At 42.3% G+C, this 21,548-nt stretch overlaps 1 protein-coding gene across 3 annotated transcripts in view; it reads right to left on the reverse strand.

The window, feature by feature from the left end:
• LOC145343180 (uncharacterized) overlaps positions 1-21,548 on the reverse strand; it is a 195,150-nt gene that overhangs the window by 167,457 nt on the left and 6,145 nt on the right. For all 3 annotated transcript variants that reach the window (XM_080189181.1, XM_080189180.1, XM_080189178.1), the window contains exons 3-4: positions 3,910-3,985; positions 1,072-1,476 (exon numbers count right to left, since the gene is read on the reverse strand). In XM_080189181.1, the coding sequence (XP_080045307.1) occupies positions 1,072-1,476; positions 3,910-3,979 (475 nt within the window). In that variant the 5' untranslated portion in view covers positions 3,980-3,985. The remainder of the gene's footprint in view (positions 1-1,071; positions 1,477-3,909; positions 3,986-21,548) is intronic.

The raw sequence follows: 21,548 nt of genomic DNA on the forward strand, positions 1-21,548 counted from the left end.
AATATTGCATTTTTCTCTACGGGCGTCCCTGCTTGTCCACCTTCTCATCTTCCTTTAAACTGCTCTTTATTTGACTATTTGATCACCTTTCTTAATATCGCCCCCTCTGGTGTATAACTGCAAGCTGATACTGCAATGAAAATGAAGCCCTGATCACACAGTGTGATTGTTATTGAATAAATACTGGGAAGAGTGTTTGCATTTCCTTGAAGTTCACCACTCCTCATAGATCAAAACTGCACCTTAAAGGGGAAGGCAAATTTGACTTTCTTCCCCTTCTAAACAGAAATACAGCAATTTCCAGTTTTGCTGTCTTTTAGTAATCTTTAAACCTTTCTGCATTTGTGGACAGCTGAGCTAATTTCCAGAGAAACCCTGTAGTGAAGGAAGAGAAATATTTAACAGTGGTATCCAAATATAGAGGGAGGCTTGCATTTATAAAGTACCTTAATACATTCCTCATAAATGTTTCAAAGTACTTCATATATCATGATTTACAGTGACATGTAGTAGTTGCTATTAAAATGCTAAACAAGTTCGTCATTTCTTGTGCCCAGGAAGATTTCATAAGGCTAAAATACTTTTGGTTGCATTGACTGAGGGAAGACATTGGTATCCCTGATCTTCTTTGATTATTTTAATGAAAATTAGGCATCACAATATGCAGACAGGATATTTGGCTACTGTCTATCAAAAGAATCTGAACAATACAGCCTCTGTCAATACTACACTGCAGTGTCAGTCAGTTCAACTGCTCACATCCATCCTGGATTAAGTTGATAAGAGATGACATTGTGACAAAATTTACAATCTTGTACTTTTCAGTCAGATAAATGTCACTTTTAATTAAAACTGAGACTTCTAAGTCTAAAAGAAATACAATGAAATTTGACTGATTGTGCAGACCCGTTTTCTACTCAGGCTGGCATGCACCGCAGCTAGACCTGTCATGGAATGTTTGCTATGAGTACGAGCAAGATGTTCGTCCAATAATTTGTCATTTGACAGGTTTCAATGTGTCTGCAACAGGCAATCCATTAGCTGAATATGACTTGGCATAGAAGAACTCACCAGTGACATCTAATGAGACAGTGTCTTGCTCATCTTCAATGCCGACCATTACCTCGCAGCGGTAAAGACCAGTATCACTTGCTCGCAGGCGACAAATGGTTAGCGTTGCGTCGCCCAGACTCTCAGGATGTTTGGGAACGGCCACTCTCCCATCATAGTCAGCAGCGATTTTTATCACATCGTTCTGTGCCACCAGAATTAAAGTTTCTTTCTTTATTCTTCCATCCTTCCCTTCCTCTATTTTTGTCCACTTAATGCGAGGAAACTCCTGGAAAGAATGGTTGGACGGTAAAGGTGTAGCCAGCATTGAATAGTGGCATGGAAGAGACACAAAGCTGGAAAGGGAGCCTTTTACATGGGAGCTCCTCTTAATCTTCATTCTCATCATCTTCCCACTGTCGTGTGCTGAGGACAGAGAAAGAGTTATCATCAGGAAATTAGGAGCAAGTTAAAAACATCTCTGACAAAAAGAAGAACACTTCTCCTGAAACAGAAGCCTCCCATACTCATCTTTTCTGTTCACTCTTTAGAAAAGATTTTATTATTTTTAATTTCTGCCATTTGGAGTTTGTCGATTAAATGGACATTAGGATCTGCCACCTCCCCAGGTTAAATGGCATAGTGGCATGGTAGCACAGTGGTTAACATTGCTGCTTCACAGCGCCATGGATCCGGGTTAGATTCCTGGCTTGGGTCACTGTCTGTGTGAAGATTGCACATTCTCCTTGTGTTTCCTCCGGGCGCTCCAGTTTCCTCCCACATTCTGAAAAATGTGCTCATTAGGGACGTTGACCCGAATAGGTGCCAGACTGTGGCAACTAGGGGAATTTCACAGTAACTTCATTATAGTGTTAACGTAAGTCTTACTTGTGACTAATAAATTAACTTCAACTTTAGATAAGAGGAATGGCCACAGTCTTTTACCCGTGGTAGGGGAGTCCAAAACTAGAGGTTTAAAGCGAGAGAGGAAAGATTTAAAAGGGACCTGAGGGATAACTTTTTCATGCAGAGGATGTATGAATGAGCTGCCGAAGGAGGTGGTAGAGGGCAGGTACAATTACAACATGTAAATGACATTTGGACAGGTACATGGATAGGAAAGATTTAGAGGGATATGGGCCAAACATGGGCAAATGGGACCAGTTGAGGATGGAAACCTGGTCTGCATGGCGAGTTGATCTGAAGGGCCTATTTGCCTCACAGCGCCAGGGACCTGGTGACTTGGGTCACTGTCTATGCGGAATCTGCACATTCTCCCCATGTCTGAATAGGTTTCCTCAGGGTGATCAGGTTTCCTCCCACAGTCCGAAAGGCTTGCAGGTTAGGTGCATTGGCCATGCTAAATTCTCCCTCAGTGTACCCGAACAGGCACCAGAGTGTGGCGATTGGGTGATTTTCAGAGTATCTTCATTAATGTAAGCCTACTTGTGACACTAATAAATAAACTTTAATCTTCTCTGTGCTGTATATATCGATGGATTCTATGGTTGTTTTAGCACTTTTTATTGGTTGGACAGAGCTGGCCAGCCCTCTCAGGGCCCTCTCGAAGGTCTTTGGCTCTCTGCAGCTCCAATCACCAGCATTGACTCACCCACACATTCCAATATCTGCCCCATGCTCCAATTGTCAGGGGTGCCACCTTCAGGAATCCCCAGCTGAACCTTCCAGCTGCTCGTACCCTTCTGCCCACCCACCATTGACCCAGCTGCCACAAAATAGACAAAGTTATAGGATGTTAATGAGGTTCTGCGTCTACATCAGCAGTCAGATTCTTTAGTCATTTCCTGGATTCATTCTGCCCTCCCCACACCCCACCCACTTCCCATCCCCCCACCTCCCCAACCCCAATCCTTGTTTGTATCCAAAAAGGCGGAACTACCCATCCCACCCGCCACGGCAATTCCAGCAGGCAAGGGTGGACCAGGCAAAGTTCCATTGACCTCTGGAGGGAATTTCCAGCCTTGGGGAAAACTCGGCTGGAAAGTCCTGCCCAAATATCTATCCTGACCATTTTATCTGCAGCAGCATTGTGTTTTCTCCCCATCAAGGCCAAGGACCTAAAAAGGGTGAAAAATCACGCCTGGAGCCCTCCATGAATTTCCCATGAGGGGAATCAGGCTGCTGCTCAGCTGTACAACACAGGCAGATTGCAGATCAACTCCAGCGCACTTCCAACAGAAACTCTACCAATCGGGAATATCAAGTCCTTAATGTTCCAATTACTTTTACTGGATTGTGAAATGTCTAACATTGTTCTACCTTAACTACATCAATATGAAAATCAGATAGCATTCCAACAATTGATTTATTCTGGTTGAGGGGCATAGATCAGCTAGATTGTCAACATCTTTTCCCAGTCTAAAAGTAGAGGGCATAGGGTTAAGGTGAGAAGGGCAATTTTTTTCACACAGAGGATGGTGAGTGTCTGGAACAATCTGTCAGAGGTAGTAGTAGATGCAGGTACAATTTTGTCCTTTAAAAAGCATTTAAACAGTTACATGAGTAGAATGGATATACACGGATACAGGTCAAATGTGGCCAATTGGGACTAGCTTAGTAGTCAAAGAAAAGGTCGGTATGGACAAGTTGGGCCAAAGGGCCTGTTTCCATGCTGTAAACCTCTATGACTCTATGTCTATGACTCCAATTAAACCGACAAGTGTTTTTGAAATTGTAAAATTACTCAGCAATAATCTAGTATTCACCTGGCCAGTTATTTTAAAATATGCAAGGAACAATATAGTGATTTGAGCTACATAATAATATTTTAAATATAATATCCTATAGTACAGTGATGTAGGACAAAGCAAGAGGACACTGAGCTAAAGGCAGTCTTACCTGTATGCACTGATGATACTATTGTCCACGTGGAGCATATCCACAGGATATGTATTAAGTGTAACATCATTTTCACCTAAAGGGGAAAGAAAATACATTGTCCATCAAATTGCACAGAACGCTCTTCTAAATAACTAACAATTTAACAGGAGGGAAATTCTGCATTATATGAATTCTAGATAAATGCTGGTTACTACACGGCCCTGCTGCTGCATTCAAGCAAACAAGTTGCTTGACGATTTGCTTTCCAGGAACAAAGAGCGGAAAGAGTTCAGCAGTCACACTACACTGCTAACTTTCAAGATTGCAAGCAATAAAATAAAGTGATCTGATCATAGGAGACAAGTGGCTGAACTACAAAGTTCAAGATAAGTCAGAACTCGAGAGGAAGGGGAGACAGTTGAATACACTGGCAGGTACTTTACTGAAATTACTACTCAGTCAGCCCTTCTGTGATGTGAACTAATGCAGGATATATGTTTCTGTAGATTCGCCAGCCTCGTCTACTGATTCCTCCCACGGTCACAATTGATTTGAATGCTGAAAGCTAATTGGAAAAAACGCATTCCCCACTCTCAAGAAAATGCAGTAAATTTCCAGTGTGGATGCCCTGATGACGGCAGTGCAATATCATAATAGGGCAAAGTCACAAGCAATAAAGTAACAATCACGAAAATGATAGGATATGGGCGGCACAATGGTTAGCACTGCTGTCTCACAGCACCGGGGACCTGTGTTAAAATCCAGCCTTGGGTCACTCTGTATGGAGTTTGCAGTCTTCTTGTGTCTGTGTCGATTTCCTCTGGGTGCTCCAGTTTTTTCCCACACTCAAACGATGTGCAGGTTAGGTTGATTGGCCATGCCTCTTAGTCTGAGGGGGACTAGCAGGGTAAATACATGGGATTGTGGGGATAGGACTTGGGAGGAATTTTGTTGATGCAGGCTCAATGGGCCAAATGGCCTCCTTTTGCACTGTAGGGATTCTATGATAGCTAGTTATGCACTGTTCAATCAATTAAGAAAAAAGTCTCGGGAAGGAAAGAACAAGTGAACTGATTGATATTGTGTCTGATATTTGATTGAGAAGCAATGTATTCAAATTTCAAAAGGAAAATGATAAAACACAACTGACGGATTTGACCTCCAAGCAACCTATGCTCAATCTAAATACTTTCAACACAAACATCAAAAAATAAAAAATGTAAACTTTCTGTGTATTCCAAGTAAACATTTCAGCTTTCACTCCAATCTAGTCAAGATCACACTGAGCATAAAGCACACACACCCATATTTCTTTAGCGTAGCCAATACACCATGCTGTCAACGTTTTATTTCAGACTGTGGGAGGAAATCGGAGCACCTGGAGGAAACACATGCAGACACAGGCAGAACAATTTGACTCCGCACAAATAATGACCCAAGCCAGGAATCGAACCTGGGTCCCTCGTGCTGTGAGGCAGCAGTGCTAAAAACTGTGCCCATAGTTACATAACCAAAACACATAACCAGGATTGGCTGGACTTTAAATTTAGCATTACAGTGAAGTGATATTTCTACTGTGTCTGGGAGATTGATTGGATCGAAATCAGGCAGGATTCCTGACCAGCATACATTCTCCCAACCCATTTTCCCTCTGCACATTGAACTCAAACTATCCAATATGCCCAAGCGAATGAACAAGAAAATTTGTCCCAGTGAGTTTAACCAGCAAATAGTTAAGCCATACAAGAAGACCCCAAGTTCAAATGCAGCAGACTTATCACAGCACCACCATCTACAGGTTCCCTTCCAAGCCACACACCATCCTGATTCGGAACTATTTTGCCATTCCTTTACTGTCACTGGGTCAAAAATCTGGAACTCCCTTCCTCACAGCACTGAGTGTAGCTGTGCCACATACTTCTTTAGCATAGCCAATACAGCATGCTGTCAGCATGGTCTTTCAGACTGTGGGAGGAAACCGGAGCACCTGGAGGAAACACACACGGACACGGGGAGAACAATTTGACTCCACACAAATAGTGACCCAAGCCAGGAATCGAACCTGTGTCCCTCGCTCTGTGAGGCAGCACTGCTAACCACTGTGCCCATTGTTTCGTAACCAAAACACATAATCAGGATTGGCTGGACTTTAAATTTGGCACTACAGTGAAGTGATATTGTGGTTAAGAAGGCAGCTCACCACCACTGCTTTCTCAAGGGAAATTAGGGATGAGCAATAAATGTTGGTCTTACCAGCAACACCCACATCCCAGGAATGATTTTTTAAAAATCTATGGAGTTTTGATAAAAATCTTCTGCGCCCCCAGCTTAGACAATACTCTTACCTGATATTAAAATTATGCTAAGTGGTGTATAATCTCCAGATAAACAGCATTTTCTGTTGCCAAAATTTAAATATTGATACTTAGGAACAAGTTGCTTAAGAGATCTTAGATCAAGTAACAAGTTTGGCAACAGTCAGGACACCAGAAAGACAGGTTTGCATTTGTCGCTGGCTGGTCTTTCTAAATATCTTGATTTTATTTTCAAGACTGGTATCCAAAACCAACTGCTACTCAGACAAACCAGCTGCATGGTTGCATCAGGATAACAAGTTCCCCATTCCCCCTTCAGCCCCAAGCCCACAACAACCCATAACTCAATTTGCAAACTGTGCTCTGAAAGTCTCCGAGAGACAAGGAAAGGAAGAACTAAACCACTGAAGATTTGAAATGATCAATTATATCAGTTTTTCAATTCTGCTACAAGGCAAATAAATCAGAAATTCTCAAGATCTTGGTTCAAGATGAATGAGAAAGCCACGTCTGCAGGAACCCCAGAGAATAGTATGTAAAAGCAGACCAGCAAAGTAGGAGATGTTAGAGCCTATTCTACATAATGAGGTAATTGTGTTTTTACTGTAGCAATATTGAACCAGGTGTTATATGTTTGTTATAAGTTTTCTTTTTCCAAATTTTTTGAACTTGAACTTTGAGGATCACCATATGGTTAGAAATATAATTAACTTTGCATGACAGCATAAGCAAGAAAAGTGAGAGAAGCAGACTCTGTACACAGAATGATGCAATACATAGCAAGAAAGACATAAACCATTTTAACAGACAAGTTCCTTAAATTGCATTTATTTAAAGAAACATGTCTTGTGTTCCTGTAAATGCAATACAACAATTAAGTGTTGATCATGCAGTTGTTTAAATAAAAGCTTGAGCATGAATGTTTCACCTTGAAAGTAGAAAGGAAAGGGGTGACATTTGCTGGAGCCTTGCTCATGAACCTCAAGAGCCACATTCTCCAGGGAAGATGGACACAATTTCTTGATTTATTTCCTCTATTACTGACACAAATCCAACTATGCATTTGTACAGTGCTTTTAATGTGGCAAACGATCTTAAGCTTCTTAGCAAATTGGGATCGGACATCGGCCCGCAGGTGCAGCTTAAAAGATGGATTTTGAGGATGTATTCGAAAGTGTAGAAAGCTTTTGGAGGGGGAGAGGGAATGTTAACAAAAAAAGTGGTGCAGGTATGTGACGACTTCTTGCAAGCTGACCCCAGCGTACCCTCTAATTTCACTGTTTATAACCATTCTGTGCTTCTAAAACTGCATTCCAAGTCACCTTCTCCTTTCCTTTCCCCCTGTGTACTTTATGATGGTTTGTTTTGCCTGTATAATGCAGAAGAAATAATATTTTTCACTGCATCACAATACATGTGATGATAATAAGTCAAAAGAAAGGAGGGAAGGTGACAGAAAACCAGAGTTAAAAGATGGAAGATCTCAATGGGACATAGAATGAAAGGTAAAAGTAAAAGTAGGGTGAAGGAAAGAAATAAGGGGAGAGGAAAGAAATAAGGAAGAATCTTTAGTTCAGTTTTCCAGCATCTGCAGTATTTTTGTTTGAAGGAAACTAGGATTTGCAAAGCAACACAAATTTCTTATAGTAACTTGATAATATGAAAACTGCATACACCTCGAGCGCCATCTTAATATTTTATGAATACTGGAAATGCACCATATCGAGAAGATTCCTGGGGCAGGATTTCATGGGAAGTGCAGTATAGTTCAGCTAGATAGTCGATATCTTTTCCCAAATGTAGGGGAGTCTAAAACTGGAGGGCATAGGCTAAAGGTGAGATGGGAGAGATACAAAAGTGTCCAGAGGGGCAATTTTTTCACAGAGGGTGGTGAGTGTATGGAACAAGCTGCCAGAGATAGTATGAGGAGGGTACAATTTTGTCTTTAAAAAGATAGTTACAAGGGTAAGATTGGCATCGAGAGATAAAGACCAAACATAGGCAATTGGGACTAGCTTACTGGTTTAAAAAAAATGGTATGGACAAGTTGGTCGAAAGGGCCTGTTTCCATGCTGTAAACCTCTATGACTCTTTGTATTGCTCTTGTCCCTGTTGCAACAGTTGGCCGGCAGCTGATGAGCCTAAACATTGCCCTCTCTGCAGTGATAACGCACTGCTGGCATGTTAGACAAGCTGAGAGTGTGGCTTCCATCCCTAAGTGGGACACAATCTGAATTCCAGTAACCCCCAGCAGCACTAGAACTGAGTAGCAGCCCCTGCTAGGATGGCAAGCAGGCCCATCAAGTACTTGAGTGAAAAATATCACAGAAATCTAATGGGATTGGGGGTTATAGATAGGTCTATGGCTTAGTAGGTATACAAGTGATTGGCGCAACTAGTGGGCTGAAGGGCCTGTTTGTGCTGTAGTGTTCTATGTTCTATGTTTAAACCCTACAGTGGAGAAGGAGGCCATTCAGACCATTGGGTCTACACCAACTCTCCCACAGAGCATCTTACCCATCCATGCCTTATCCCCCTGTAACCCCACATATTTACCTTGCTGATTCCTCTAACCTATATATCTAAAGGACACTTTAGCATGGCCAAACAACCAAATCGGCACATCTTTTACTGTAGGAGGAAACCAAAACACCCAGAGGAAACTTATGCAGACACAGGGAGAATGTGCAAACTTCACATAAGACAGTCTGCCAAGGCCAGAATTGAACCCAGATCTCTGGTGCTGTGAGGCAGCAGTGCTAACCTCTGTGCCAGTGTGCCACCCAGTGGATCCTGGTGTGGATCCTGGAGTCAAGCATGTCCTAGGCTTTTAGGACGGGGAGGAATGAGGCAGCCAAAGGTGAGTTCCTCACACCTGCCTGTCTACCAGGGTAATCATTGGCCAGTGAGAAATACAAGTCAATTGTCTTAGTAACAACCTGGATAGCCCACTAATTACTTTTTTGAAAAATGGCAGGCCAATTTGGATGCTCACTCACTATATAATGGGGATGGGTCAAGAATGGGTGTGAGGGGGTAGGCTTGCCACCTCTCTCATTCTACATGCCCCCACTGTACCCCATGCCGCAAACACCTCCTGTAAAATCCAGCCTCAGTATTTTTGAATTACTTGAAGGATAAATTTAAATACTTAAAAAATGTTCCCATATCAAAATCAAAGAGAAGTACACTGTTTTACCACATGGGAATTGCTCTTCTTACAGCATTAATAATCTGATGGGAGATTAGATATTAAAAAAACTCTCCTGTTGGAACTTGTAATGGGGCTTAAAGTGATCAAATGAGATGTTTCTTCTAATGTATAGATTTACCTGCTCCAAACTATAAAATCTGAGAACTCTTTCAAGATGGAACTAATTCAAAGCACGCTGTTAGAATCCATATGTGACACCATTCCCGCTATGTCATGCATGCCATTATATCACATTAGAACAGCTGTATCATATTACATGGAGACAAAGGTTTAGCAGAAATATTTAACCACACATCTTTGGCTTTTTCTTATTGATGGGAGGACTTTTGTGAAGAGAAGAAATGTTTGAAAAGAGAATTGTATCTGCAAACCGGGAGATAGCTGGAAGGGATAGCATCTGAAGTAGTAATGACATTGATGTTGTGCTGAATGTGGATAAATCCAAATATCACTTAACTTCTCTTCTTTTGTTTTATTCATTCAAGGGACATGGCACGTCGCTGGCTGGCCAGCATTTATTACCCATCCCTAGTTACCCTTGGAGGGCAGATGAGAGGCAACCATTGCTGTGGTCCTGGAGTCACCTGTAAACCAGACCAGGTAAGGATGGCAGATATCCTTCCCTAAAGGACATTAGTGAATCAGATGGGTTTCATGGCCATCAATAGATCCTTAATTCTAGATTGTATTTTTTACTGAATTCAAATTTCATCATCTACTATCGTGGGATTCAAACCCGGATCCCCAAAACATTACCTGAGTTTCTGGATTAATAGTCTAGTGATTATAGCTCTAGGTCATCGCTTCCCAATTTAATGAAAGATTGATTCATTGTGGTGCTAAAGTAAACAAGAAAGCAACAATTTTAATGCAAAAGTTCAAATTTTCAAAGCTAATGCGCTTGTGGGACCCTTTTGATATATATGTATGAAGTAGGATGCCATTTGGAACTGCATACCATTTGAAATTTGCTGTCCACGCCCTGATTAATGTTGTGATGGTAACCCCGAGATGTATATATACATGTTCCACTAATCCAACCAGGACAGACCCAATTCTCCTACCAAGCTAATAATTAGTAATGATTGTGATTCAGAGGCTCCCAATATTGACAAAAAGGGAAGTAAATTGTTCTACCTCATGGGTATCACTCTTCTCACGGCATTAATAATCTCTGACAGGAGATTAGGCACTAGACACTAGTTCTGACAAAAGGTCATTAACCTGAAACATGAACCCTGCTTCTCATACTTGCTGAGCATTTCCAGCATTTTCTGCTTTCACAATGAAAGCGAGCTCAGCACCTCATCTCCAGAAATGTAATCAACTGTAAGACTGGGCAATGGGTCTCATAGAAATCATACAGTACAGAAATAAGCCATTCGGCCCATCGAGTCTGCACCAACCATAATCCTACCCAGACCCTTCCCCCATATCCCCACAGATTTTATCCACTAATCCCTCTAACCTACACATCTAGGACACTAACAGGCAATTTAAGCACGGCCAATCAACCTAACCCGCATGTCTTTTCAATATGGGAGGAAACCGGAGCACCCGGAGAAAACCAACGCAGACACGAGGAGAATGTGCAGACTTCACACAGACGGTGACCCAAGCCGGGAATTGAACCCAAGTCCCTGGAGCTGTGAAGCAGCAGTGCTAACCATTTTGCTACTATGCCACCCCGTCTATTTGAAAGTATTACTTAAAGCTGAGTCTGTCTACCATGAACTAGTAAGGATTCATATGTACTTTTTTAATTCACACTGCCACATCTTCTGGCATGTCTTTATATATGTGTGTGTTTGTATGAAAGTTCAGCTTTGATCATCCATAAACTATGAGGTTACACTTGCATTTGCTAATGTCAAATATTGGTATCCTCTGTAGGGAACTGGGATTCTTGAAAATAGAGCAGGAGTAGGCCATTTGGCCCTTCAAGCTTGCTCCACCTTTCATTATGATCATGGCCGATCATTCAACTCAGGAAACTGAGTGCCGGATCCCCCCATAACTTCTCATCCTTTTAACCCAAAGAGCTATATCTAACTCTTCTTTGTGAAAATTTGCAATATTTTGGTCTCAACTGCTTTCTGTGGTTGAGATTTTGACAGACTCCTCATTGTCTGGGTGAAGAAATTTTTCCTCATCTCAGTCTTAAATAGCCCACCCCATACCTGGAGTGGCACAGTGGCAAAGTTGTTAGCACTGCTGTCTCACAGCACCAGAGATGCTGGTTCAATTCCAGCCTTGGGTGACTGTGCGGAATCTGCATATTCTCCCCGTGTCTGTGTGAATTTCCTTTGGGTGCTCCGGTTTCCTCCCATAGTCCAAAGATGTGCTGGTTAGGTTGTTGGCCATGCTAAATTTACCCGAGTATCAGGAGGATTAGCAGGGTAAATATGTGGGGTTATGGGAATAGAGCCTGGGTGGGATTGTGGTCAGTGTAGACTTGATGGGATGAATGGCCTCCTTCTGCACTGTACAGATGCTATGAAACCCTTAGACTGTGACCCTTGTTCTGGAGACCTCTGCCATTGAGAAAATCATGCCTGTATAGTCCTGTTAGCATTTTATAGGTTTCTATGAAATATCCCCTCATTCTTAAAAAACTCCAGAAAATATAATCCCAATCAACTCAATCTCTCCTTATACTGGCCTGGCATCCCAAGAATCAGCCTGGTAAACCTTTACTTACTACACTCCTTCCATAGCAAGAACATCCTCCTCAGATAAGAAGGAACACAATATCCCAGGTATGGGCTCACAAAGACCCTGTAAGCAAGTCATCCCTACTCTGTACTTGAATCCTCTCACTATGAAGGCCAAGATACCATTTGTCTTCTTCACCGCCTGCAGCACCTGAATGCTTATCTTCAACAACTGGTGCACGAGGACCCTAGGTCTCTTTGCACATTCCCCTCAACTTATAGCCATTCAGATAATAGTTTGCCTTCCTGTTTTGCTTTTAACATCACACTTATCCATTGCATCTGTCATGCATTTGGCCACTCACTCAATTTATCCAAATCACACTGAAGCATCTCTGCATCCTCCTCACGGCTCACCCTCCCACCAAGCTTTGTGTCATCCGTAAATTTATATTATACTTAGTTAAAAAGTTAAAGTTTATTTATTAGTCACAAGTAAGGCTTTTATTAACACTGCAATGAAGTTACTGTGAAATTCCCCTAGTCGCCACACTCCGGCGCCTGTTCAAGTCAATACACTTAACCAGCACATCTTTCAGATTGTGGGAGGAAACCAGAGCACCCGAAGGAAACCCTCGCAGACACAAGAAGAATGTGCAAACTCCAGACAGACAGTGACCCAAGCCGGGAATCAAGCCTAGGTCCCTGGTGCTATAAAGCAGCAGTGCTAATCACTGTGCCACCATGCTATTTACCTGACAATTGTTTGCGCATACTGTCTGAGAGATGTTGCACTGATGCCAGCTCATTATTAAGAACTTAACTCCTGAAAACCTGAAATGAGAATGTCATTTTATCAATTTTTGACAGAGTAGAGAAAATGGGCACAAGGATACAAAATGTTAGATCCGTGATGATTGGCCAAAAGCTTCAGTGCATCTGCGAAGAGTGTGAGGCTATCCAAAGAATAAAAAAGAAACAGGAATTTGGCATCTGAACTTTTACCATAATGCAATAGGAAGTTTGTTTGTGACAACAAAAGAAGGTAAAGTTGTGGAAACTCATTCAGGAGTACGAAAGGCCAGTAACTAATGCAAAAGCCATTGGTTAGTCATGATTCTTTTTTGCACAGTTGAAGGAAACTGTATAATAGGGAAAATAATCAGATGTCCTATTTATTCTAAGGCCTTGCTAAGAAAGGCATTCTTGGTTCCTTTGCATGATGATGGCAATTAAGTGATTATTAGCTGCAATTAGACATTATTTTTATTTTATATTGCAATTACGACCATATTTTGTGGAAAATTACCAGTCACATCTACAACTATAATAAATAATAACTGTAATAAATGCATCAAGCTCCTGTTGTTTTAATGGAACTTTAATAGCTGTTGATACACAGTATTTCAAATGTTTAAGGCTTGGGTCACAGCAGGCCAGTGCAGCATGTGGGTTGTCCTTGCAACCGCCTGGAACACAGCATTGACAGGCATCTAATTTGTTCTCAGCTGGAAAAGTGAATAAAAAGTGAAGACTTTGGGAATGGAAACAGATGAAAAAGAGCATATCTAATTGCCAGAACCAAGATTTATTTTATTTCTCTGGAAAATGTTGAGTTTAAAAGGTTTACCATTACACAAAGCTTAAAGTGATGGAAAATAACATGGAAGGTATATTGTGGTTTATGCTACTGAATAGGGTGGCACGGTGGCACAGTGGTTAACAATGCTGCCTCAGATCCGAACCTTCCACCCACCTGACAAAGGAACACCGTTTCCGAAAGCTTGTGGGATTACTATCAAATAAACTGGTTGGACTATAACCTGGTGTTGTGAGACTTCTTACTATGTGGAGTTTGCACATTCTTCCCATGTCTGTGTGGGTTTCCTCTGGGTGCTCCGGTTTCCTCTCACAGTCCAAAGATGAGCAGGTTAGGTTGATTGGCCATGCTAAATTGCCCCTTCGTGTCCCGCAATGCGTAGTTAAGAGTGATTAGTGGGGTAAATATGTGCAGTTACGGGGATAGGGCCTAGGTAGAATTGATGTCGGTGCAGGCTCAATGAGGCAAATGGCCTCCTTCTGCACTGTAGGGATTCTATTATTCTATGAATCTCAAAGCCTGCAAGAGGCAAGGGATATTTGATTGCATGAAACACGGGGAGATGGTTTCAGCAAGACGATAATGGGGATTTTCCCTTTCTGCCCAAAGTCGCCATGTGACAAGCTCTTGTTCTCCATTGATCCATCTAACCCAGTGGCAAAGGGGATGTTATGTGATGAAAAGAGGATGAAAGGAAGAGGAAATCAGAGGCCCACTCTTAATAGCTGATTAAAGAGCATGTATTGTGCTGCCCTAATGACTAGCCAATTTATCCAGTGAATGCTCCAGTTTGCAACTGGGATTGGTGTTGAGGTAGCTGGGCTATGTTTAGGGCAGAGGTGAATTAGTGCAATTTGCCACAACCCCCAGTTTAGTGAGAGGAAAATCTGTCAGTCCTGAATATTTTTATGTTTGTGGACAGCAGAGTGAGCCTATTGAGGCTTTTAAATGACAAATTAATGCCCACTTAAGGATCTCTTCAAGTGATTTAACTGGTGGTAAAGGAGGTCCATACCAACTGCCCAACCAACAGGCTGCACCCCACCCCCCTGCCAACATTAGCCTGTTCAGTATCTGCTCATACATAGTGAATTCATTGGATATCATGGGGCAGACCATATAACACCCGTGCAAAATTGAAAGATAATCTTTGCCAAACAAGTCTGATCAAAAGTAAAGGAAAAATGAATAAGGTTTTTTAAGAGTTAAATTGGAATGTACTAGTCTCCAGTTTCGCTTTGTGCTAATTCTATGCTGCTCACATTTGGAATCGGTGAAATTCACAGAGCATGTGTCCTTCAATATGAAGAAATAATGAGATGTATTGGAGCTAACTTGATTACGTGTAAATTAAATTATAACACATAACACATGCAGATTATTAAAAGCAACATTTAGATCTAGACAATAACAGCTTACATAGTCTCTATCATAATGTAACAGCCCAAGACACTTTGCAAGAATATAATAAAATAAGGTATGACACCATTCTACATAAGGAGATGTTAGGTCAGAAGAAGGTAGGCTTTAAAGTGTGTCATGGAGGAAGAAAGTGAGGTAGAGGGGTGATGAGATGTGGGGAAGGTGTTCTGAAGCTTGAAGCCTAGGCAACTGAAGGCACAGCTGCCAATGCTGCAGTAATTAAAAGGAGGATGTATAAAAGGTTAAAATTAGAAAAGTGCAGATACATTGGGAGGAGACTAAAGAATCAAGGAAGAGCATGGCTATTGGAGAGATCTGAAAACAAGGATGAAAATTTCAAAATTTCCAGGAGCAGGAGCCAATCTAGGTCAGTACAAGGGTGATAGAGGAAAAGGACTTGCTGCAAGTTAAAACACAGGCAACCTTAAATTATGGAGGTTGGAATATGAAAGACCATCTAGGACACTAGGAGTGCAGTAGAAAAGTCATGTCCAGTGGTCAAAAGGCAAGAATGAGGGCTCCAGCAGCAGATGAGCTGAGAGAGGAGCAAAGTTGGGTGGTGAAATGGAATGGAAATAGGTGTCTTAATGATGGCATGAATATGGGGTCAAAAGTTCATCTCAGAATCAGATGTGACACCGAGGGTACAAACAGACTGGTTTACCCTCAGATTACTGTCAAGTAGAGGGATGGAGTCAGTAGTTAGGGACTGAATTTTGGAGTGAGGACCGAAAAGCAATGATTCAGTCATCCCATTATTTAATTGGAAGAAATTTCTACCCATCCAGTAGGGGATGGGATGTCAGATAAGCAGTTCTGGTCATTTACTAACAGTGGAGGAGTCGAGAGAGGTGGAGCTGCGTGTCTTCTATGCACATGTGAAAAAACAATGCTCTACCTTTGGAGGATGACACCAAGGACACTGCAAATCAAACGGGGAATAGTTTTATGGTTTTAAAGACAGTTTTTAAAGATATTAAAAATTGGATCATTAGCAGCCTCCATGTTTTTCTCCACAACTAAATATATAAAGCAGAGCTGTTTAAACAATTCAGCATGTGAATGCATTGAAATGTCTGATTTCTTGGGCAGGCTGTGGTTTAGTGGTAATTTCACTGGACTAGCAATTCAGAGACCCAGAGTAATGCTCCGTGGATCCATATGGCAGACAGTGAAATCTGAATTCAATAAAAAAATGCCTGCAGTTGTCACTTTTTGTAAAAACCCATCTGGTTCACTAACGTCCCCTAGGGAAGGAAGTCTGCCATCCTTTCCCAATCTGGCCTACATGTGACTCCACATGTACAGCAATGTGGTTGACTCTTAAAACTGCCCTCCAAAATGCCTGAGCAGGCCCAGGGCAATTAGGGATGGACAATGAATTCCAGTCCAACCAGTGACACCCATGTCCCATGAATTACTTTTGCAAATACCAAAATTTATCAGGATTTTGAGTTCCTTGCACATATGATGAGCTTAGAGCATGGATCGCTGCTTGGAAATGTGATGTGGTGGCCATTATAGAGACTTGGATGTCTCAGGGACAGGACTGGATACTTCAAGTGCCAGGTTTCAAATGTTTCAGGAGGGACAGGGAGGGAGGCAAAAGAGGTGGGGGAGTGGCACTGTTGATCAGGATAATGTCATGGCTTTAGAGAAGGTGGACGCCATGGAGGGATTGTCTACGGAGTCTCTGTGGATTGAAGTGCAGAACAGGAAGGGGTCAATAACTTTACTGGGTGTTTTCTTTCGGCCGCCCAATAGTAACAGGGTTGTTGAGGCGGAGATAGGGAAACAGATCCTGGAGAGATGCAATAATAAGAGTTGCCGTGATGGGAGACTTTAATTTCTCAAATATCGATTGGAATATCCCTGGTGTAAGGGGTTTGGATGGGGAGGAGTTTGTTAGGTGTGTTCAGGAGGGTTTCCTGGCACAGTATGTGGATAAGCCTACAAGAGGAGAGGCTGTACTCGATCTGGTATTGGGTAATGAACCTGGACAGGTGTCAGATCTCTCAATGGGAGAGCATCTTGGGAATAGTGATTATAACTCTATCTCCTTTACACTAGCATTGGAGAGGGATAGGATCAGGCAAGCTAGGAAAGTGTTTATCTGGAGTAAGGGGAAATATGAAGCCATCAAGCAGGAAATTAGAGATGCAAATTGGAAGGAGGCATTCTCAGGGAAATGTACTGAATGTGGCAGATTTTCAAGGAATGTTAGTCTGGAGCTCTGCACGACAACGTTCCGATGAGACAGGGAGGCTATTGTAGGTTACAGGAACCGTGGTGCATGAAAGTTGTAACGAATCTAGTCAAAAAGAAAAGCGTACAAAAGGTTCAAAGAGCTAGGTAATGTTAGGGATCTAGACGAGTATATGGCTTGTAGGAAGGAACTTAAGAAGGAAATTAGGAAAGCCAGAAGGGGTCATGAGAAGGCCTTGGCAGGTAAGATTAAGGAAAACCCTAAGGCGTTCTACAAATATGTGAAGAATAAAACGATGAGATGCGAAGGAATAGGACCTATAAAATGTGATGGTGGGAAAGATTGTATAGAACTGGTAGAAATAGCAGAGGCGCTCAATGAATACTTTACTTCGGTATTCACAGTGGAAAAAGATCTTGGTGGTTGTAGTGCAGGTTTGCGGCAGCCTGAAAAGCTTGAGTGTGTGGACATTAAGAAAGAGGATGTGTTGGAGCTTTTGAACAGCATCAAGATAGATGAGTCACCAGGACTGGATAGGATGTATCCCAGGTTACTGTGGGAGGCAAGGGAAGCGATTGCAGACCCTCTGGCAACAATCTTCGCATCATCGATGGAGACGGGAGAGGTTCCGGAGGATTGGAAGATTGCGAATGTGGTTCCTTTATTCAAGAAAGGGAATAGAGGTAGCCCAGGGAATTACCGACTGGTGAGTCTAACCTCAGTGGTCGGTAAGTTGATGGAGAAGATCCTGAGGGACAGGATTTATGAACATTTGGAGAGAAGTATAGTATGATCAAAAGTAGTCAGTGGCTCTAAAAGCAGATCGTGTCTAATGAGCCTGGTTGGGTATTTTGAAAATGTGACTAAACACATTGATGAAGGAAGAGTGGTAGATGTGGTTTATATGGACTTCAGCAAGGCATACGATAAGATCCCTCATGCAAGACTTCTTCAGAAAGTGAGAGGGCATGGGATCCAAGGGGCTGGTGCCTTGTGGATCCAGAACTGGCTTGCCTGCAGGAGGCAGAGAGTAGTTGTAGATGGGTCTTTTTCTGCATGGAGGTCGATCACCAGTGGAGTGCCCCCGGGATCTGTTCTGGGACCCTTGCTGTTTGTGATTTTTATAAATGACCTGGATGAGGAAGTGGGGGGATGGGTTGGTAAGTTTGCCAATGACATGAAGGTCGGAGATGTTGTGGATAGTTTGGAGGGATGTCAGAAGTTGCAGCGTGACATAGATAGGATGCAAGACTGGGCGGAGAAGTGGCAGATGAACTTCAACCTGGAGAAATGTGTAGTGGTCTATTTTGGCAGGTCAAATGGGATGAAGGAATATGATACTAAGGATAAGACTCTTGTGGAAGTCTTGAGCAGTGTGGAAGATCAGAAGGATCTTGGGGTCCGGGTTCATAGGGCTCTCAAATCGGCTTTGCAGGTAGAGGATGTGGTTAAGAAGGTGTATGATGAACTGGCCTTCATCAATCGAGGAATTGAGTTTAGGAGTCAGGAGATAATGCTGCAGCTGTATAAAACTCTGGTCAGACCCCACTCGGAGTACTGTGCTCAGTTCTGGTCGCCTCATTACAGGACGGATGTAGAAGCCATTGAAAGGGTGCAGAGGAGATTTACAATGATGTTACCCAGATTGGGTGGCATGCCTTATGAGGATAGGTTGAGACAGCTCGATCTTTTCTCCTTAAAGAGACGAAGGATGAGAGGGAACCTGATAGAGGTATATAAGATGATGAGAGGTATTGATCAGAGACTTTTTCCCAAGCTGAAATGGCTGCCATAAGAGGACACAGGTTTAAGGTGCTGGGGAATAGGTACAGAGGAGATGTCAGGGCTGAGTTTTTCACTCAGAGGGTAGTGGGTGAGTGGAATCGGCTGCCATCGGTGGTGGTGGAGGCAAATTCAATAGGGTCTTTTAAGAGACTACTGGATGAGTACATGGGACTTAATAGGATTGAGGGTTTAGGTAAGCCTAGTAGGTAGAGATAAGATCAGCGCAACTTGTGGGCCGAAGGGCCTGTTTGTGCTGTAGTTTTTCTATGATTTTTCTATGATTCTATATCTTCAGCAGTTCAATTAGTGAGGGTCAGGGTGAGTTCTCTGCACTGGTAGCCAACTTATATAATTCCTGTGTTCAGAAAGGGGCACACATAGAAACTAGAAGCAGCAGTAGGCCATTCGGCCCTTTGAGCCTGCTCTGCCATTCATCTTGATCATCAAATTCAATATCCTGATCCCCCTTTCCCGTATCCCTTGGTCCCTTTGGCCCCAAGAGCTATATCTAATTTCTTTTTGAAATAAGACAACGTTTTGGCCTCAACTACATTCTGTGGTAATGAATTCCACACACTCACCACCCTCTGGGTGATGAAATTTCTGCTCACCTCAATTCTAAAAGGTTTGCCCCTTATCCTCAAACTATGACCCTTCGTTCTAGGCTCCCCCACTATTGGGAACGTTCTTTCTGAATCTACCCAGTCTAACCCTGTTAGAATTTTATAAGTTTCTATGAGATCCCCTCTCAATCTTCAAAACTCCAATGAATATAATCCTAACCAACATAGTCTCTCTTCATATGACAGACATGCAATCCCAGAAATCAGCCTGGTAAATCTTTGCTGTACTTCCTCTATAGCAAGGACATCCTTCCTCAGATAAGGACACCAAAACTGCACGCAATACTCCAGGCCTCACCAATATTCCATACAATTGCAGCAAAACATCCCTACCCTATACTCAAATCCTCTCCCTATGAAGGCCAACATACCATTTGCCAGGGAAGTGGAGTACATTATTGGGTAAAAAATGGGAACATTAGAGATCATTTGATATACATTTGATAAGAACATGGAACATTAGAGGACTATTAATAGTAGTGCCAACGAGGCATTTGAGATGAACTATGATTTACTGTTCTTATTAATGAAATAAGAAAGGACGTGGAAGCCATTGAAAGGGTGCAGAGGAGATTTACAAGGCTGTTAACTGGACTGGGTGGTATGCCTTATGAGGATAGGTTGAGAGAGCTCGGTCTTTTCTCCTTAAAGAGACGAAGGATGAGAGGGTACCTGATAGAGGTGTATAAAATGATGAGAGGTATTGATCAGGTGGACTCTCAGAGGCTTTTCCCCAGGGCTGAAATGGCTGCCACAAGATGACACAGGTTTAAGGTGCTGGGGAGTAGGTACAGAGGAGATATCAGGGGTAAGTTTTTCACTCAGTGGCATTGGAAGGCAATGGTGTTGGGAATATATTCAGTAAATTGACAGATGGCACCAAAGTCACAACCCTGTAGCCACCAAACTGTATGGGATAGGTTTGATGAACCAGCTTGTTTTATCCTGCTTGTCAATTTTGAATGTTCAATATTGATCCATACAAGTCAGAACAATCCTTTATTTGATCCCCATTCTGCGCTAGATGACACCAGTTTTTGAGGTGGTGGCAAACAGTTTGTTTTCTTATACCTAAGGCTAGGGTATGGGATGTAGAGGTGGTGGAGATGGAGGTTGTAGAAGAAAATCATCCATGGTTCCTGCTTCTCACCTTTACCCTACGACCTTAATGGAAAGTGCAAACATTGGATGTCAAGCTAAGATGTAGTAAACTCCACAATCAAATTACCTCCCAATGTTTTTCATCTATTGGTATAAGCCAATTATCCAATGGTTGAAAAAGGATTCTAATTTTGTCACAATAGCACTCAATATTCATGGGACAGCCCAAGTGCAACATCAAGGTACAGGTACGGATATACTCAGCGTACATTGTGTACATGTGAAGTTTAAATAGGTTATGGACCATCAAAGGGAAGCATCATAAATGGAAATGTAGATTTAGTGGCTTGTGAGAGGCTCCAAAGACATTTCAACTATTTGGAAAACTGAAGAGATATATGACTAAGAAATAACAAGGAAAGATGAAGGGCAAAGTAATCTAATGTGTATGCATGGGTCAGTAGACAAGTGGCACAAGTAGTCCAGCACTCAACTCTCTCTCTCTTTGATTGCTTCTGATATGAGGCTGCTGTGACATGAACTATTTGCTGGGAGGGTAGCTCTACTTCCCACTCCAGGACATCATCCTAGCTCAAAACTAGTTTCCCCATTGGCAAAAAAGCGAAGGCAGATTGGAGGCTGCTTCTGGCAATTATCTTCAATGTTTGTGCCCATTTTATGCTTCACCTTAGCTGCAGTTGCCCTTGTGTAATAAACAGCATTATTTCATTTCTGCC

The sequence above is a fragment of the Carcharhinus amblyrhynchos genome, chromosome 5, assembly GCF_965287045.1.
Source record: "Carcharhinus amblyrhynchos chromosome 5, sCarAmb.v2.hapA, whole genome shotgun sequence".
In the NCBI taxonomy this organism is placed as follows: domain Eukaryota; kingdom Metazoa; phylum Chordata; class Chondrichthyes; order Carcharhiniformes; family Carcharhinidae; genus Carcharhinus; species Carcharhinus amblyrhynchos.